The sequence below is a fragment of the Echinops telfairi genome, unplaced genomic scaffold (genome assembly GCF_000313985.2).
Source record: "Echinops telfairi isolate 266 unplaced genomic scaffold, ASM31398v2 ScPeMD7_3533;HRSCAF=4204_0, whole genome shotgun sequence".
NCBI classification, from domain to species: domain Eukaryota; kingdom Metazoa; phylum Chordata; class Mammalia; order Afrosoricida; family Tenrecidae; genus Echinops; species Echinops telfairi.
The window spans coordinates 38,843,215-38,863,581 of NW_022107431.1; the positions used below are offsets into that span (position 1 = coordinate 38,843,215).

Here is a 20,367-nt window from a genome sequence, read left to right on the forward strand (position 1 = left end):
GCTTGGGCAGCATTGGGTTGGGATGTTTTCGTGATGCACACTTTCTTTACATAAAACTCTCTCTTATACGTGAGTCGCCGTGGATTTGTTTCTCCAAAGTACCCAGACTAATACAGCTTCTTTCTGCTTTTATTTTTTTTTTACAACGGAAGAATAAAACATTCTGTCTTCATCAGAAAAGCATTGCGTTTGGATTCAGCTCACCCATCAGCTCTGCATCCCGTTACCTGTGTAGCCTTTAATTAACTTCCAGGAACTTTTTTTTACCTACTAATATGGTTATGTGTTGGGTTGCTAATCACAAGGTCAGCAGTTCAAAACTCCCAGAAGCTCCTTGGGCAACAGACACCAAGTTTGTCTCAGAAACCACCACGAGCAGTTCTGCCCTGTCCTATAGCGTCACCACGAGGTGGAATCGACCCGATGGCAGTTTATTTTGTTTCTGTGTTGAGAATGTGGTTTCAGTAAAACCTCACAAAGCACTTTAGTCCCCCATTCAACAGCATCCGCACATTTTGGGTTTGGGAGTTAATTTCCGGGTCCCCTCCGTGTAACAGAACTCCACTCTTCCTACTTCCTCTCTGGGATCCCTGTTTCCACGTGTATTTCTTTCCCGCCCCTTTCTGTCTTCTGAGCTGTGCTTTTTGACCAGGGCTGCCCTTGGCTCAGGCTGTTGATTGTTGTGAGGGATTTGAGTTCGTAACAATGTATCCACATTGGAGCCTTGGGGGGGGGGGGCGCCCCCCCTCCGGACCTGGGTTACCAGTTGGGCTGCTAACTGCAAGGTCAGTAGTTGGCATCCCCCAGCCGCTCCACAGGAGAAAGATGAAGCATTCTACTCCGGCAAATGCTTCCTGTCTTCAGAACCCACTGGGCAGCCCTACCCTTTCTCACTGCGGTTGCCCCAGTCAGAACGGATCGCACAGCAGTGAGCACGGGCGCATCCGTTGTAACAACCACAAAAAGAGGCCAACCTCAATGCCATCGAGTTGATTCCAACTCACAGTAACTGTCTAGGACGGAGTAGAATCGCTCCTGCGGCTTTCTGAGACTGTCTTTCTCCAGCAGGACAGCAGCTGGGTTCCCCCTGCTGGCCTTGTGCTTAGCGGCCCAACAGGAAACCATGACAGTGCCAGCCAGGGCTCTCACTTGTCACTAGCAGTCCCACACCAATGCAAGCGATAATACAAGGAGATCTGGGGTCGGGATGGGAGTACAGCGGAACACATTTTCTGTAAGCCTGCAATTAAAATTAAAGTCTATTAAAATCGGCGGGGGTGGGAGGGAGGGCATCCCTTTCCAGCTTGCTGGAATGGTAGGATTTAGCCGGTCTTCAGCAGTGGTCCTTTGCTGGGGAAAAACGTTTAGGCTCAATTTGCTCTAAACTCCTAAGGTGTCCATCCTGGAAACACACGAACTGGGAGAAAGTGCTGGCGTCGGCTCACAGGCTTCCAGCTGTGATGGTCTGGTTGTTGGAAGTAGTGGGCATTTTGAACAGGGCTCTGATACCTTGGGATTCTGGGGAGTCCAGTCTTCAGGGGTGGGAGTCTTCTGTGGGAAACACATTCCTAGAGCATGTTCCTTCTGGTCCCCCGTTGGCTTCCACCTCAATGAGGAGCTCCCTCAATGCTCTGACCAGCCTCAGCCCTAGTCCGCCTCCCAGGAGCAGCATCGCAGGGTGTGTTTGCTTAGCAGGGGTTCTTCGCATCGTCTGTCATTAGCTCTTTCATTTGTTGGCTTTCTTGTTCCACCTCCTCTCCCACCCCAAGCTAGAATGTCAGTTTTCCTAAGGCAGGAACCCTGACCATCCTGTTGTGTCACCCAGTGGCACGTGATGGCCCCGGTCAATATTGCTCCAGAAGATGGCTCTGCCTGGTGGATAGCTGCTGAATCAAAAAGGAGATAGCACATGAACTCCAAGTACACGGTGGCTGATCAAGTAGACACATAGTCCTCCACGTGGAATGTGGACTATTGGGGAATCCTGCTACTCTGCTCCACCCAGCCCTCTCTTTGATTCATAAGAATCTCTCAGCTCACACCAAACTCAGTCCTGAAGGTCTGAGTCTTACTTCTTGAATATTTCAACCTCAAAGCCAGATAAGAAACTATACTCTTTGAATATTTACTTTTTAAAAACCCAATCACCCTGAGCCTCATATTTTAAATCAATCTTATTGGAACTAATTGCTCATAGCAGAAAGACTCCCTTCTTAAATAAATATATTTGAAGAATATATTTGGAGATATGAAATATATATATTGATGAATATATTTCGCTCTTCTTTCTTGTGGTTGTAAAGAAAGGAGTCCTGTGTTGCTCCTTAGAAGTGAGGCTGGTGAGACATTGCCTCACTTAGTTTGGCCAGTCCCTGGAGAAGGAGAGTCAACCATAAAGACCCTCCGAGAGACGAATTGGCACAGTGACTCCCACAGCAAGCTCAAAAGAGCGACCAGCGCAAGGGTGGCCCAGGGACAGGCAATGCTTGACTCTGCTTGTGTAGGGCCACTCTGTAAGTTGGAATCCACATGGCAGCCCCGCACAACTACTGCCTCCATGCCCCTCTTTTTGTATTAATGACCATTCTTCTGTTTTAAAAGGAGATCATTAACTATATTAAGCTTTGTTTTCTTTACCTGAACAAGCACATAAGTGTTTTAGGGATAAGGGAGAAAGGGATATTTGCTAATATCATGGCAAATGGAAACCTACACAGAGAAAGGTATATAATTTGTAGAATAGCTGAGTGGGCAAAATTCTGATTTTCAGTTGCCCTAGGCACTTCAGTGTACTTCTGATAATGATTTTCTTTGGGCATGTCGTTACACTGATAGAAATCACATCCATGCATACACAGCGAGCTTAATTACACATAGCTACAGACTTTAAATGAGGCTTTATATTTTTATGTATTCTTTCCTATTTATGAAAATGAGACATGATTCTACTTTCCCAAAAAGTGGTGTGTGCCCCCTCAGAGTACCGGTCTCACTGTGGGAGCTGTCCGTTTGCCTTCCCTTTTTCCCTCACAAACGATGTCCGTTGCACATAAGTTGGGGGCGGGGGGAGGGATGAAGAGATTTGCACCGGCTCTTCCACTGTCTGGTCTAGTCTGGTCCAACGACAGGAAGCTGGATTGAAAGCTGCCATTAGGTTTGGGATACAGTTGGTAGCAGAACCCAGTTAAGCGGTCCTGCTGAGAATGGGGAGGATGGGGCAGGACCAGACTGGGCTTGGATGTGGGGTCGCTATGAACCAGAGCAGATTTGGAGGCACCACCACCACCAACAACAACAACGATGACAAAGGTGAGGCTGGAAAGAGCCTGTCGGCATGTTGTGGCTGAGCACATGGTTGCTAACCAAAGGGTCAGTTGTCTGAATCCAGTGCCTGCCCTTCAAGAGGAAGGCATGGTGGGCTGCATCTGTGAAAGGCTGCAGCCCTGGAACCCCCATGGGAGTGCTGTAGGGCCCCCCACCCCCAGGAGCGGGAATCCACTCAACGCTCTGCAATGGAAACCACACATCTGTGCATCCTCAACTCGCTTGTACTGAGCCCGATCGTGTGAGCTCAAAATAAGAGGAAGAGCCAGAGTGGTGGAGTGCTGGCGTGTGCCCCAGGCACGGTGTTTGATGCTCATGTGTATTATTATTTTTAATTTCATGCTCACAATTCTGTGAGGTAGGAATCAAATGCCTACTTTACAGATGGAAAACTAAGGACCGGGCAATGTGTTAACATGCAAATGAACGCCCTTTGCCTGGGAGCTTCCCGTCCTAGCAATCCTGTATCTACCCAAGCCGAGCTGTCCAATAGGGGTTTCAATATTGGTTTCGAAAGTTGATTTCCAGGCCTTTCCTCTGAGGTGCTTCTGGGTAGACTCAAACCCTCAGCCGTGTGGTTAGCCACCAACATGGTAGCAATTTATCCCATCCGGGACTGCCAACTTGTGAAAGGCCCTGGTTACTAAGTAACAAACTGAAGATTCAAACCCAGGCAGTGAGAACCCTTGCTCCTGGCTACACGGGCATACACAACCCTGGGACAGCCTGACAGCAGGGCTCCCCTATAAAATAGTCAGGATCCAACCCAATAAAAATGACACCATCTAATCCCTCCCTGGCTGAGGTGAGTGGGGGAGTCTCAGCAAGGTCAGCCATTGGGTCCGAAGGCAGAGGCTCCCCATCTAGGACTCCCACTTGTTTGGGGTTGGTGAGAGGAGGTAGGAGGAAGGGACATCGTTTAAGGTCATTTTTGTGCTCCTTTTCCTGAGGGCCCATAGCTGCTACATCTGCCTGAGCGCTGCAGATGAAGCCCCCACGTGTGTGGGAGACATTTCTGATCAGTGGGGGGGTGGGGGTGGAGGGATCTGCCTGACATCGAGGAGGCTCAGCCTCTGCACCTTGGGGACCACTTGTAGTCATCTTGGGGAACGCTTGTGGCAGCTCCCGGCCCATGACGTCTCTGGAGGAGGGGGGCCAGAAACATCTTCAGCCTCTGCTCACCGTGTGCTGATGACAGAGGGCAATCATACCCACACAACTTAAAATACATAGAAGTAATATTTCCTGGGAAAATTACTGCCCCCCCCCCAAAAAAAAAGAAGTGCATGCAGATAGCTGTTAAGATTTTCCTTAAGGGAGACGTCGGACAGGGCAAGATATGACAAAATAATAATTTATAAATTATCAAGGGCTCGTGAGGGAGGGGGAGCGGGGAGGGAGGGGAAAAATGAGGACTTAATGCCAGGGGCTTAGTGGAGAGGAAATGTTTTGAGAATGACGAGGGCAATGAATGTACAAATGCGCTTTACACAATTGATGTGTGTATGGATTGTGATAAGCGTTGTATGAGCCCCTAATAAAATGATTTTAAAAAAAGATGTTCCTTAAGTTAGACTCACGGTTCAATAACTAGAGCTTCACATTTGTAGCTGGCACCTTTGGGAATCTTTATTTTGGGGGGTGGAGATGGGCGGGGGAGCACTCACAGTCTGAACACCTCTGATTTCCCAGAAGGCACGTGTTGCTTTGAGTTACGGTGGGGTCTGAGCTCCTGGCTTTCTCCCAGATGTTTGCAACATCTTCGACTTGCCCAAACAGTGATGCCATTAATGACACCGAAGGCATTGTCACCGGGAAGCAGATGGCGGTCTCATGGTGTGCAGTACCCTCCAGCATGTCCGTATGCAGCGGTTCCACCTGACGGGAGGGTGCAGCTTGCAGTTCAGTCACAGGCAGGGTTCATCAGGCCATGTTTGAATGGAGTCCAAATAATGTCAGGGAGGTAAAAAGAAACAAAAACGGTGAACCTGGAATCAAGACTGAAGGCTCTCCACCTGGTATCAAGACTGAAGCTTCTTGTGCGGGTACTGGCTGAGGTCATTGGCCAGAGATACTTTTACACCTCCCAGCATGCTCTTGTCTTCTCATCTGCCCCCCTTTTATGTCACTCTGAAAACATTGCCCCATTTGGTCCTGTGACCTTAAATCTCCCGCCCAGGACAAGAGAGGCGTTTTCAGACTCAGTTCATCCAAGGGCAACCAGAAGGGGTTTGTAACTGTCCCCACCCCCCTCCATGTTACTTATTTCATTCTCATTACAGCCGCTTGGGGCCAGTGACTACTTGGAACTCTCGAGGAATTTTGATACCGTGTTTGTACGAAACATTCCACAATTCACCCTGGCAAAGAGGACTCAAGCTCGGAGGTTCATAACTCTCATCGATAACTTTTATGATTTCAAGGTAAGGATGTAGCACATGGCTCCAGAGGGAAATATTTCGGACTCTGGACTAAAAATTGCGCCTGGCTCTCCCATTAATTCATCCATCTTTGCCTCAGTTCCCTTGGCTGTGAACTGGGAGGAACAGTAGCAAACACTTCCCAAGGACTAAATTAGCTAACTTCTGTGAAGCATTTGAAACAATACTGGGCACAGCTGTATGTTGTATGAGTAGTATTATTACTACTAGTAACAAATGTAGCATAGTAAAGCTCACTTCACAAAACACTTGGCCATACCAACAATTTCCCCCATTCCCAGATGGGTCGTGTGTCACATCTGTAAGGATGTGCAGTGTAATACCTTGTCCAGGGTGAGTGCCCCATCAATTATCAAGCACGATTCCATGATACTCACCTTCCCGATACGATCACTGAAGACAAAGTGGGTGCATAAGCAAATGTGGTGAAGAAAGCTCTTGGTGCTCAGCTATCAAAAGATATAGCGTCTGGGCTCTTAAAGGCTTGAAGATAAACAAGCAGCCATCTAGCTGAGAAGCAACAAAGTCCACATGGAAGAAGCACACCAGCCTGTATGACAACGAGGTGTGATAGGATCAGGTATCAGGCATCAAAGAACAAAAAATCATATCATTGTGAATGAGGGGGAGTGCAGAGTGGGGACCCAAAGCCCATCTGTAGGCAACTGGACACCCCTTTACAGAAGGGTTTCAGGAACAGATGAGTCAGGGTGCAGTATAGCACTGATGAAACATACAATTTTCCTCTAGTTCTTTAATGCGTCCTTCCCTCACTATCATGACCCCAATTCTACCTTACAAATGACTAGACCAGAGCATGTACACTAGTACTGATAAGAGCTGGAAACAGGGAATTCAGGACAGATAAACCCCTCAGGATTAATAATGAAAGTATCAATCCCAGGGAGGTAAGGGGAAGGTGGGGTAGAAAGGGGGAATGGATCACAATGATCAACATTTAACCCCCTCCCAGGGGAAAGACAACAGAAAACTGGGTAAAGGGAGACATTGGTCAGTGTGAGACATGAAAAAATAATAATAATTTATAAATTTTCAAGAGTTCATGAGGGAAGGGAAAAATGAGCTGATACCAAGGGCTCAAATAGAAAAAAAAATGTTTTGAAAATGATGATGGCAACAAATGTACAAATGTGCTTGACACAGTGGATGGATGGATGCATAGTGATAAGAGCTGTACAAGCCCCCAATAAAATAATTTAAAATAATAGTAACAAAATAAAATAAAAATAATATACTTTGGAAAAGAAGAATAACTCAAGCAGGAGTAAACCTTGCCTGATCGAATGAGGAGTGAACACGTGAGTGAATGCCACAAGGGTTCTCAGTCTGGGAGCTCGCTCTCCTTGCGACCCAGACACTCACTCTGTCACTAGCAAGACAGCACCGTGAGGCTTGGCTCTTTGTAATGGTGAATTGCAGAGCCAGTGGCTGGGCATCAGAGGCAGTATTGTCCAGTGGTTACGGAATGGGTCGTGGGGTCAGGCTGGCTACTCTGAAGACCAAGGTAGCTCCCCTGAGCTCCCATTTTCTTCTCTGTAAGAAGGGAATAACACTAGTCCTTACCTGAATGGGTGAAACAAATATCAGAGCACTTAGAATGTTAGCCGGCACACAGTAACACAGGTGAGCCTCTAGGAGTAGGACCTGTAGAGATAGATGTAAGGTGAAGGTTAATCCATGTTAAAGTTCATTTAGATAATTACTTTGATGTTGGGTACAACTACTCATCTCCCCATCCCTTGTACGGCAATAGAGCAATGGTTCTAAAATGCGAAGGGGCTCTGGGGAGAGAGGATCAGTAATAGAACCTGCAGGGGGAGAGGGGAGAGATTTCCGTGTTTCCTTTATTCTTCCATGCAGCAGTCTTTTTTTTTTTTTTAACAAAGCTACGTTTAATACTGTGGGGGGAACCCCACAGGAATAAAAACACTGGGAAGGGGTAACCCCCTCACCCCCAGGTGTGGTCCAGGGGGAGAGGGGCTACCCGAGGGGAAGGAAGGACAAAAGGACCCGCTGCAGACTCAGGGCAAAGGGCATGCCATCGGTGCTGGGACCTGTAGCACTGCAGGAGGAACGCGAGCGTGGTGGGACGGGCTCCAGGCACACAGGCGGAGGGCAAGAGGGTTGGACACGAAGCCACAAAGCTACTTGGGTTCCTCCTTCTTCTCTTTTGCCTTCTTCTGCTTCTGCTGCATGATCTCCGAGTCCCTCTGCTTGCGGGCAGCAGCAGAAAGCCCGTCATCTCGGCGCTTTCCTTCAACCGAGTCGCTCTGCTTTCATATTCTTCCGGCAGGCAGGCTCGCGTTGGTTACCGCGGGTCATGGCGACAGCAGCGGCTCCGGCCTGCCTAGGTTGCGTCCCCTGGTTCTGTCTGACGTTGCAGGCTCCATGCAGCAGTCTTTATCATGCCTAGCGCAGAGAGGCACTAGTCAGTGACAAGCAGGGGCAAGCATGGTCCCCGCCTGTGTGCAGTTTATAGGCCAGTCCGGAAACAACCATCAGCTATGCACAAAAGCCCACGCTGGGGGAGAGCGAAAGAGAAAGGAGTATGGTGCTGAGAGAGTCCAGGGGTGAGACAGCTGGTCTGTGATGGAGACTTGGGTCTGCGGCAGTCCCTCAGGAGACCACCCACATCAGAATCATCTGGGCTACTGAAGAGCTGGCTTCAGAGCCCCTTTCTCTTGCTGTGTCAGCCGATGAAAGGCAGCGGTGGAGCCTCTGACCCGCATGTTCCCAAGCTCCTCTAGTGTTCCCAATAAATGCTGAGTCACGATGGCTGAACTCCGGGCACAGGGTGAATGGCAGCACCCATGCTGGGATGTGGATGGGAGGCCCTCGAAGGAGGCCCAGCCAGCCATAGGGCATGACTTGAAAACCCTTTGTGTGCTCCCATAGGGCCAGCACACCTGTGAACAGGAGACTGGGAACCCCAAAGTCGGGGATCAAGACTCATTGGTTTGTTAGTGGCTTCCTTTGCCAGGTGCTCATGCGAAGACTGTGCCCTACAGTGACCAGGAGGAGTCTGGAATGACAGGAGGGAGGCTGGCAGGGGGCACTTTGCTTTAGAGGGCTGGTCCTTTCAGAGGAGACTAGAGAAGTGACAAATTGACAAGCTTCGTATGTATTTTTTAATTTTAGTGAAGGATAATGTGTTAGACAGGGTTCTCTAGAGAGATAAAACCAAATTGCTGATAATTTAATATATTTATTTATAAAGATAATTAGATATATAACAAGAAATGAACTGTTAAATCATATACAGATAAATATATAATACAAGGAAGAAACAGTTAAATTATAAGGCACTACAAATGGCTCAATTCAACTCACACCCGTGAGAGAGTTGTGAGAGACTAGCAGTCCTTCAAGACTAGTCCTTCAAGATCTGCTGCCAGATCTTCCTCTATTTATAGAGAGAGCTAAGCTATGTCAGCACAGCAGCCAATCAGAAGGCAGGTCACCAACTGCCAGTCCCCAGCTCCAGCGATCTCTTAAAGGGACCTCAACTTACAGCCACACAGTCCACAGGCTAGGCGTCCCACAGGTAGTGTAGCCTTTAAATTGAGGCACAGGACAAGCAAGGCAGCCACACACTGGTCCGATGATCAAAGAGCGGGAGACAAGAAAGGCGAGACTCACCAAGCCCTTTATCTCTCTGCCCTTCAGTTAATCTCGGCCAGGCTGGCACAATAAACTATCTCAGATACCATCAAGAAGGTTTTTGACTCCCATCCCTTACCCCAGGGTTTCTCCTCTTCCTGCCAGGAAGGGAGTTCTCCCCAGCAATCGGCCAGAATGCCCGAGCCCCTTGCCTTACAACTGCTTTCCCTCAGTCACGCATTTTGCATTTAGATGCTTTTTATAAAAAGCAGTTGCAATGGTGTGTTGTAGAAACTGGGGGCCCTTCAACAGACATTGTTCTGGAAAGGAAATTTGTGAGTAATGGTTTTCCCCTTGAGGTCATGAATGAGTGTGCCATCCGAGGAGAAAAGAGCTTGTAAGAGAAGGTAGCAACCTTGGAGGAAATATGGCCAGAGTGTTCCCTAGACGTGATAGGGTGAGCCTCCTCTTGCCTACTTTGGGGGTGTCCTCAGGAAGGACCAGCCTCTGGAGAAGGACATTGTGGTAGACAATGATAGACCAGACCGAGGGAGCCCCTCCGTCAGACGGGCTGACTGGGGCTGCAACCGTGGGCTGAATGAAGCCCAGCAACACTGGCAGGACGGCGCAGGGCCGAGGAGCAGGCTGTGCTCTCCTACCGCAGGCCACCGAGTCGGTGCCCACTTAATGCCACCCACCACCACCGCCGCAGGTCGAAGGTCATTGGGTATGGAAAAGCCAGCCCCCAGTGTCAAGAGAAGCGATGGATTTAGTTGTACTTAAAAATTGTGATTTTAAAAGGTAAAATGAATTCTGAAAACAAAGCCAGGACTCTAAGCATCAAGAGAGGTGTTTTATATAATACGGCGAGTGGGCACAACATTGATAAAAGGCCATTTAAAAATATATGGTCACCTAGGCACTCACTTATATACGGAATGTCCAGGAAATATTCATGTAGATCTTAATCCTTTTTCAGACTGTCCTGATAGGGCACCGGTATATGGTGTCAGTTCCAGAAACCCAAGGCATGATTACCATAGCAGTCGGCTATGTGGCCAAGTGGTAACCTCTCTCCAGTGCTTCTGGGGACATCTTTGGGACATAATCTGGCTCCAGACACCCAGGGATAAATGTCAACATCACAGCATGACAGCAAGGGCACTGCGCTTGAAACCAGAAGGTTACAGCTGATGTTAGGAGCGGAGACCTCTCTGGGCCTGAGCTGCCCCAGTGGACCTTTGACTCCCTATTTCCCAGGATGGTACAAGATGTGTGGGAAGGACTCTATTGAAGAGTAATCTCATTTTAGAGATACAAACTCCCAGGGGGGTGGGATGTGGACATTTTGTACAGTGAAAGTTAACAGATGTGTATTATGGGGAGGTTTGCTGGTGAACGTCAACTTGTGCCGTGTAAGGGGCAGCTCCATTCTCTCGTGCTCCTCTCTCTCTCAGGTGCGAATAATTTGCTCTGCGGAGACGCCTCTCTCCAGCCTATTTTTGCATCAACATCACGACAGTGAGTTGGAGCAAAGCAGAATACTGATGGATGATTTGGGGCTGAGCCAGGTAGGCGATATTAACATAATCTCTTTTTATGATAAAACAGCTTAATTGGTTTGGGTCTGATACATAGCTGCATCTTGAAGAAGGAATGCAGTATGCGTCTTACCACTGGCTTGCTGCTTTCTCCTAAGGCCATCCTAGCCCACTGAGCATTCCCAACCTCACTGACGTAGAAAACTGCCATCTTAGAGAGCGAGGAAACTGAGCAGTAGCCCCGCACTTGGTTTGACATCTGGCAGACTCAAGGCCAAAGAGGTGAGCTGCAGCCAAACAGCTGCTGGATGCCAGGTCAGAGGTGGATGCCAGGGCACGTGTGTCTTGGGGCAACTGCCCTAGCTCATTCTGCTGTGCCACGCTGCCTTTTCTGCAGATTCTTCCCCATGTTTCTGAACTTGTCAAGGGCATAATACAATATCCATGTGGGTGAACTGGCTCTGCTGGGACTGTGGAGGGCCAACCAGGCCCGTATTTTAAAAGTAGATCAGGAGTTGTATCCCACCTGTGGGTGGAGCATCTATGGGTACCAGACTCTGGAACACTCTCTAAGGAAAAGCAAGTGCTGGCCCAGTCCTCCCAGAACTTACAAGCCTGGTGATCAACAGACCCCACGCCTGCAGAAGCAACCACCTTTCCTTGCGTTCTAAGAACCTTACACAACATCTTTCTCAATTAGAGACAAGTCAAGCTTTACAAAGTCTCTGCCCACGCCCTCGCAATTCTCCAAATCCCTGAGGTAAAAGGCCATTTTGAAGGAGAAAATAGTTCCTCACTGACCTGAGTACAAAAAAGGCATGCTTCAGAACGTGGGAGAATCATATCAAGTGGTCCTTTGAAAAGTGAATTTTCAAGATGCGATCACTTAACCCGATATGCAGAAATAAACAGTCGACTGGGCTGGGACTTTCTGAAGGGGAGGGTCCTCTAGGAGCAATGAGTAGGTGTGTAGATTGCCCTTGATCATTTGAAAGAGTACATTTGCGGGGGTCCTAGTTACTAGTGCTGCCGCAACAGGGATACCACAGCGAGTGAGTCTGAAGGACAGAGTCCACCCTCTTCCACTCCAGGACGCTTGGGGGCAAAAGTCACAGACTCGGGAAGGTGGGGGTGGGGAGTCCTGTCTTGTCTGGTTCAACTTCTGGTTGCTGCCAGCAAGCCTTGCCGATCTGCCATTGTCGGCTGTCTTTCTCCTGTGTGTGTCTTTGTCCATTCTGATCTTTTCATGACTCAGAAGTGATTAGATTTGGAACCCACCCTCCTTGGTTGTGGCCCAATGAGCAACATGTACAACCCTACTTCTGAGCACGATCATTTACAGATATGGGGCATAGGGTTCAATGCATATATGGGGGCAGGGGAAGGGACAGAGTTTAACCCTTAACAAAGAGCTACATTTTCTTGGCTTCTACAATTCTTTCAATCATTTGGCTATTATTTCCCTACACCCCTCAAGACCTGGATTCAGACACAAGGCAGATTATGCTCATGAGTTGGGGGTCATAATATATGAAGAAATCAGAATAGCACCTCCCAGGGAAGATAGATTTAGGAGTCCAGGATTTTTCTCGGAAAGAGCCTAAGAACCAACCACTCCCCTCAGCAAAGAGAAGAAAATACAAGCCCCCTAGTGGCCATGAGCCAACATGAGTGGTACCAGTGCTGGACTGGCCAGCAGCCTGCAGGGACAGGACCCCCCACTTAACCCTGCCTGGAGGGATCCAGCCTTTCAGCAACCACGAGACACCCAGAGCAGCAGTGGCCTTTGTAAAGGAAGAGCCCACTGGGGACCTTTTGGAAAACTGCCTCGGAGACTGGGCCTCCACCTTCCCCACAGGTGTGGAGCCTGCCCTGCCCCCGATGCTTCCGAGAAGGACCTTAGCCAAAGCCTCCCAGCTTGTCGGCACAGCTGTTCATTGCTGTTCTTGACTTCCGAAAAAAGCGAAAAATCATTTTCTCATGGAAATGTTCTTTCATTCAATTTTACCGAGATCTTTAATTTTAAGGGAAAGCGTTCCTATTTGGATGTTTCTGGTGTTGACAGAAATACTTTTGATGATTTCCCTTCCACGTATTCTTCCCTGGTCATTCCTTCTGTTGGCTGGCTGTTGCTGTCAATCAGTGGAGCTTCTGGTCTATTTGAGTGTGCCTTCTCCGACAGGCTTCCAACTTTACACAGGTCCCAGCTTTCTCCGCACTTAAAGAGCGTAATACTTGGGAGGGGTTGGGGTTGAGGGTTTATTGTGCGTGTGTGGGGGGGTGTGATTTGTGAGGGTGGGCGAGTTCTGCCGGTGAAGCTATTTCGAGAAACGTTTGTCATTTCAAAAGCTGCTTAGAATCCTGTCCTCAGTTCCATCCGTTTTCATTGGTGTGTGGGTGGGTTGTTTTCTAACTAGGACTCAGCGGCAAGCCTTTCCATGTTCACGGGCGAAGAGGAGATCTTTGCCTCCCAGCGAACACTCTCCCGGCTCACGGAGATGCAGACGGAGCAGTACTGGGTCGAGGGCGACCGCAGCAGCAAGAAGTAGCGGCCTTCCCGGCGCAGCCAAGCCAGCGACACACGGCCTCGAGCAAGATTCGAAGCCATCCCTTTATCCTCGCTGGACCATCGGTAGCTAAAACTGCTGTAAAAAAAATGTTGCGGATTCATCAATTTAAGCCCTTTTCATAAGCTTACTTTGTGGGGTACTGGGGTGCTGGGGGAGGGGGTATTTACTTAGAGTCCGGTCGGTGGCACCTCTTCGGGAAGCAATGGAGGACCCGTGCGCATCTTGTAAGTCCGCCTGAGTGGCCCAGGAAGTGCACAGACCCTCAGGGGCCCAGAGTGGCTGGGTGGCCCAAGGTCTGGCTGCAGAATCACAGCTTTCATCCAAGGAAGATCGGCGGCACCGTTTCTTTTCAAACCAAGGAAGGTGGTGTGATTTATTGATCACAAGGTGAATACTGTTTCAGAACACAGCGATGAGAACTTCATAAAGCCACGCCTCCAGGTGTCCAGCAGGGCAGAGTATGTCCTTGGCCCCAGAGGGAGCGCCAGCTGGGCAGGCAGGGACCCATCTCAAGCTAAGTCAGGATTGCAGAAGCAATGAGGCTTTGGCACCGTGGGCTTTAGAGCGCGAGTGTTCAATCCCCAGAGCACATCATCCTGAAGACCCAGGATGGAACTTGAAGGGGGCAGAAGCACTGCGGCTCAAGGGAGGCCTGCAGGTCTGCAGTGGACAGGTAGGCCCTCGGCACACCGGGTGCATTTGTGCTCCCTGCAGCAGGCCACACCCGGGACCCACGCTAACCCCTCCCCTGCTGCTGCCACTGGCCGCTGGCTGGCTGGGGAATAGGAAACACTTGCCCAACCTGTTTTAAATCAAGTCTGCTCTGCACTGGGGCCTTTTCTTGACTCTGAAAGACGACCCGACCTTGCTAACTATTGCCACAGAGGGAAACGTGGCTGAGACTCTTGGGTCCAGATCCTGCTTTTAAACAGGTGGGGCTATTATAACTCTTGAAAATCAAGCTCTTGTTTGGGTCAGCACAGGTGAATCCGTTCAAATAAAAGGTTGTACTGTACTAGTCAATATAAATAAGCTGTGTAAACCTATTGAGCCTGTTTAATGTATTAATAACCCATCCACACCAACCTATGGTGGACATGACCCTACTACATAAGTCAAGCAATGCATGGGTTTGGGACCCACGTTAGAGACAGGATGAGAACTAACCAGGATGAGAACTAACCAGGATGAGAACTAACTAATGCTAGCTGTGAACTTTATCCGAGGGGCCCTGGTGCCGTTGCGCTGGTGTGGGAGGAAGACCCCTGAGGTTTTCTGCTCACAAAAGGATTCATTACCTGGGAAACACAGAGAAGCAGTTCTACACTCTGCAGGGTCACTGTGAGTCAGAATTGGCTCACTGGCAGTGAGTGTACCGCATGATGCTGGTATTACTGACAAAGAAACAAACCCGGGGAAAGTTGCATCGGGGAGTCACAGCTTTGGGGCACAGAAGTCATGTCTTGTATCACACTGCCGCCTATCACTTGGGGGTAGGTAAAAAGAAATCATTTTAATGTTAATTTCACTTTCTTTAATTCAGTGGAGATGAATTTGTAACAGAACCATTGCTTTTGAAGTCACTAAATATAAAATATTTAATTCTTTAAACCTTAGCTTTTTGCTTTTCACACTTACTTGACCATGCTTCTGTCCCTTAATGAAAAGATGGCCTGGACAGACAGATGGACAGCCTGATCGACAGAAAGAGGAAAGAAAGGTCCCTGAGTGTATGGGTGTAGATACAACAGTAACACCCCACCCCCAGCCCCGCCCCTGTTCTTTTGTTAAGAATCGCCATCAGGGGTCAGGTATTCGGAAACACAATTTTGTTTTCCACTGAAACAATAATACAGTTAGCTGGCGCCCTGGCTCAGCGCACAGAGGCCTGTGTGATTCTCGGGGTGGCCGTCTTTGCCTGTTGTCATGGAGTCGGCTCCCCATGTCTAACGGGCGGAACACCGACTGGGCCTGGGCCATCCGTCTTCCCTATCAGTGCCAGCCCAGTGCAGCTGCCCTAGCATGTCCGCACCAAAGAACTTAGACGCCATAAAAGGGTTTTCTGTGGGGTAGAACTATAGTTCCGGCTCCTCCAGAGTCCCCGGAGCCTGTCCCCACTTCTGCCCCCCATTTCCTGTCCTGTTCCCCGGGCCTGTGAGAGAGTCCACAGGGGAAGAGGCTTTGGAACTGGGGCTAAGGGTTATGCCAAGAGCAGGGCTGCTGGCAGGGGGTTGGTCTCGAGGAGGAAGGGACGCCGAGTGAGAGGGAATGTACACCCTCCTGCTCCCACCTCCTGACTCCAAGGTCTGTGTTATAACGAGAAACAGAAGCAGGAGCCTCACAAAACAGCCGTGGTTACAAGCAAGCGGGATAGGCGTTCTCCTACCAAGAGACAGAAACCCAGACTCCTGCTCTGGAAAGCGGCACTTCAAGTCCTGCCCTCTTCTCCGGAGTCCTGCCTCTTCTCTATCATCTGCCAGCATGCCAATCTTTCTGCCTGGGCTTTCTAACATCTCTCCCTGCAAAGGCTCCTGTTTGGAGTGCATACAATCTCCACATGAAGAGGGTGGTTTGGGGCAAGTCCTGCCATGGACTGCTCCCCCACCAGGGGACTCAGACCAACAGTGGTGGGGAATGCGCGGAGAGCTGAGGGGTGCCCTCAAAATGATGGCTAGCGCCTGGGTTTAGAAGGCGCAAAGCAGAGAAAAGGAAGGCAATTCCTAACAAAAGCAATGTTGGATCACAGTGTTATTCTTAGCTTTCCGCCGCTGTGGGTGAGCTGGCTTGCCGACGTCAGTGATCACAAGGAGAAAAACATGGTGAATTCCAAAACCTGTTTCTAATGTGTAATTAAGCCCAAAGAGACCACCGTGCCATTCTAACCAAATCTCTGCATTTTCCGTGGGATTTCCCATTTTGGTCACATGACATTCTTGGATTCTTTCTGAAGTCTTTTTCCTGGACTGACATTTTAGAATGTCAGTTATTTAAAAAGAATTTGGAATTCAAAACAAAACAAAACAAAAATAGTGTTCCACTTGCCGCCTCTGTAAATCGCTGTACACATTTCTATTTGTTTAGTATCAGTTGTTTCACCGAAGGAACCGTTAATGCTTAGTGCGTGTCTGGCCCGGTTCAGCTTGCCGTGAAGATACATGCAATCCATCCTCGGTGATCCTGGAGCCAAGGCATCAGTGGTTTTCACACCCAGAGGCCGAGGCACAGAACATGGGGATGGCCGAATATTAAATTGCTAAGATGTCTATTGGAACCAAACTTGTCATTCAACTTTCCATTCAACTGCCTCCGCCCTGGAATTGTTACAAGGGTCAGTCAAAAAGTATTGCTGCTGGGGTTGCAGATCAGACATGCAAAACATGTTCACATGCATCTCTGTAATCCAAGTTATCTCAGTAATATGCTCATCTTGGTCTCTCTCCTGAGGGTGCCTTCGAAAAAGGGTCAATCAAAACTGTGGCTTCTGAGGGGACCTGCTGAGCCAGGTCAAGTCCGGGCAGGGAGGTCAGCTCACGAGCTTGTGGTGACTCTGTTTGGGATTTCTAAGGGATAATCCTAACAGACACAAGACAATCATAAGAACTTCTTAGAAAGAGGTTGGAAAGTTTAAGACATTTGTAAAGTATCCTGAGGAAACAAGGCCAAGAAAGCTGCCTTTAGGAAAGGTGTTCCCTGTCAGGACCACGTATCTGTTCACTCGGAGCCTGTCCTATGCGAATGTTGTTAAACCTTCTCTCTCCGTCCTATATGACGAATCTTACTTGTTTAGATTTCCTTTTGTTCCCCAAACCCAAAGAACGTTGAAAAGGAACATGATTGGAATCTTTGGATCCAATGGCTTTTCTGAAGAAGGATACATCTTAGGAACACAATTCTTGGGGGAAAGGGCTAGGGAGATAGAAACACTGCTTCGGAAGGACATGACTCGAAATGGAGCATCTGTTGAGAAACAGTAGCTTCCCGCTTCGATACTTTTCTTAGTGATGGTTTCCGCGACTTTACAGCAACCCTGTTTTTCGTCCCTGTAGGGTCACTTCGAGTTGGAACGGCTTCTGTGGTCCTGAGTTTGGTTTGGGGTTTGCTGTAGGCCCCACTCCCAGCGATGATGTAGCTAGCCTTGGCCAGAATGGGGGCTTCGGCATGAGAACTTAAAAAAATTTTAACCCAAGTGATTTGAGCCTACTACACCTGCAGCCCCTTCTTCTGAGATCAGTGATCAGGCTCCAAGTCTCAGACCTTTGGGTCCCTGCTCCATAATAGGAATCCAGTGGGCAGCAGCAGGTCTGTAAGAGGTCTGTAATAGTGATCAGAATCATGAATTTCACCAAGACATCACTTGTTAGTAGCAAAGGACTTTTTTTTTTTTGAGATGAGCTTACAACTTTGTCTTTAAAAAGACCATTTTATTGGGACAGAATCTACAAATCATACGATTCAATACTTCCATCATATCAAGAAGAGTTATATAACTTTATCTGAAGGCAGAAGTTATACAACTTGATCAGCGTGCGCGCACCCCAGGAGTTGGTGAATGCGCTCGGCTGCTAATGGACCGCTTGGAGCTGGGAGTCCATGTAATAGAGTTGCCCAGTAAGAAAGGCCGGGTGATCTGGTTCCTGGAAAAACAGCCATTGACAACCCTTTAGAAAAAGAAAGAAGGAAAACCCTGTAGAGCACAGCCCTGCACGGAGGACACCCAGGCTCATCCATGCCAACTCGTCTCTGGCTTTTCCCCACATGCAGCCGCTCTCGCTGCTGGAGCTGAGACTAGCAAGGATGGAGACCTGCCCGCTCCTAGTGCGCGCGCCAACTCTGTGCGTCCGATCAGCGTGCGCACGCCTGTCACCTCTGTCTCTCACGGCCCCAACCCGGCTGGCTGGCTTCTTTCGTTTTCCAGTTGCCCTCCGAATTCTCCCCTTTCAGGACTGCTTTCTGGCGGCGCAGGGGATGCATGGCCGTGGTTCTCAGTCCTTCCCCGAGGAGCACCAGCAGCTGGACCTGGAGACCCGTGCTCTGCCGCCGGCTGCTTTGTGACCTCCAACGAGGCCCTGCTCCCAGCGGGGCCAAATAGGAACAGCCCTGCCGGTCTCATAGAGTTATTCTGAGGACAGTTGGTGGAAAGCACTTTGCACGTGTTCGGGGATTAAAGAGGGGGTGAGCAAAATGAGCGATGATCATAAAGCTGTACTTGCTTTATGGAACTTTATGAACTTGCTTTATGGAACACGAAACGGTGAGAGACACGTCCCAACCTAGTCCGGCTCCTAGCAGGAGGGAAAGGAGGCAGGTACGTGACTAGACACCCAGGGCATGGAATTCGGCTGAATCCAAACAGATGCCCTCTGGGTGGTTTAATAGGGATAGTGGATTGTTACAGGCCTCAAAGATTTCTCAGCAAGAGGACACCATCTTGTGGTTATTGTGACGAACTGACAGAAAACTCAACCCAAGGAGGTTGGCAAACAGTAGTTCTCAATGTCCCTTTTCCAGGAGCCCTGGGGGTGTCCTGGGTTTAGGAGGGGGGCTGCTAACCACAAGGCCAGCTGTTCAAAACCAACAGCTGCTCCAGAGGTAAAAACGAGGCTCTGTGCTCCTGTAGAGACAGATAGCCTTAGGAGCCCACTGTGTCCTCCGGTAGGGTCATTATGATTGGAATCTTCGGCCTCCGTGGCCAGGAGTTTGGTTTGGGGCTTGGCGTAACTCCCTCTCCTGGAGATTCAGCTACAAACTGGCCATAATGAGGGCTTTGGCATTGGTACTTTTTATCTCCTCGCCCCAACACACAGAACTCTAAATCCCCACCAGCCCCACTGCGTTCTTGAACCTTTAATATTTTCTTACTTTTGTATGGGCTCTTGGCCACTGTGAAAATACTAGGTGGACAGGTTGACATTGCTCATAGGACGTGCCACTCAACTGGTGAAGAAAGCGGCTTCAAATGAGCTAACGCTTGGCGTTCAGCCACCAGTAGTTTCAGATTTTGAGCCCGCTACAAGTTATAAAGGCCATCTGCCCAAGAATAAAGTGGGCGTTGAGACAAAGCCCGCTGTCAAGAGCTGAAGTCAGCGTGTAGATGTGGAAGAAAGACAGGCCGTCTACTCCTGTTAAGATTTAAAGTCTCAGAAGCTCAAAGGGGCGGTTCTCCTCTGTCGGAGGGGGTCTCTATGAGTCAGAATCGAGCCAGTGGCAGTGAGCTGAGATGCAGACAGCCAAAAGCACGTGAGAAGACGCTCGGCCTCATGGCATTAGAGCAATGCTAGTCACGACGATGATGAAATACTCTTTATAACCCACCAGGGTGACTGTAATAAAAAAGACAACAACGGGGGTTTTTTATAACCCACCAGGGAGACTGTAATAAAAAAGATAACAATGGGTGTTTGGGAGAAATGTGGAGATCCCTGAACCCACTAAAGTGTCCGCTTTAAATGGGTAAATATTATAGTGCATGAATGATCTTTCTTTAAATGGATAACTTATAGTATGTGAATTAAACAGACACTCACTAATCATCCATTCGCCATTTATTTGCTATCTAGTCTGTGCCAAGAGCTAGGCACAACAAAATGAATGGCATAGCCAGCCACGGTGGATATATGGGGGACAACACGTGGCCACAATGTGGTAGATGCCAAGAGGGAGGCTTGTTTGCGCGTCCCATAGCAGGGATGGCATTCCAGTTGGAAGTTTAGTAAAAGACATACTGACAGATAGTGTGGGCTGGAGAGGTGAGGGCACACACACACACATTTATATTCCAGCAGATGAATCAAATATAAAGAAAACTCTACTGCAAGACTGAGTGTGCTAATATTATAAGAAATTATTAAGTACTCTGGAAATTCAGAAGTG

At 48.9% G+C, this 20,367-nt stretch overlaps 1 protein-coding gene and 1 pseudogene across 2 annotated transcripts in view; one reads left to right on the forward strand and one right to left on the reverse strand.

Annotated features, from left to right (window-relative positions):
* The window catches only part of AFG1L (AFG1 like ATPase), a 208,213-nt gene extending 193,539 nt beyond the window's left edge, over positions 1-14,674 (forward strand). For both annotated transcript variants that reach the window (XM_004701998.2, XM_045294475.1), the window contains exons 11-13: positions 5,607-5,747; positions 10,844-10,957; positions 13,345-14,674. In XM_004701998.2, the coding sequence (XP_004702055.1) occupies positions 5,607-5,747; positions 10,844-10,957; positions 13,345-13,476 (387 nt within the window). In that variant the 3' untranslated portion in view covers positions 13,477-14,674. The remainder of the gene's footprint in view (positions 1-5,606; positions 5,748-10,843; positions 10,958-13,344) is intronic.
* On the reverse strand, positions 7,877-8,108 carry LOC101659198 (annotated as a pseudogene).
* Positions 14,675-20,367: the final 5,693 nt, after the last annotated feature.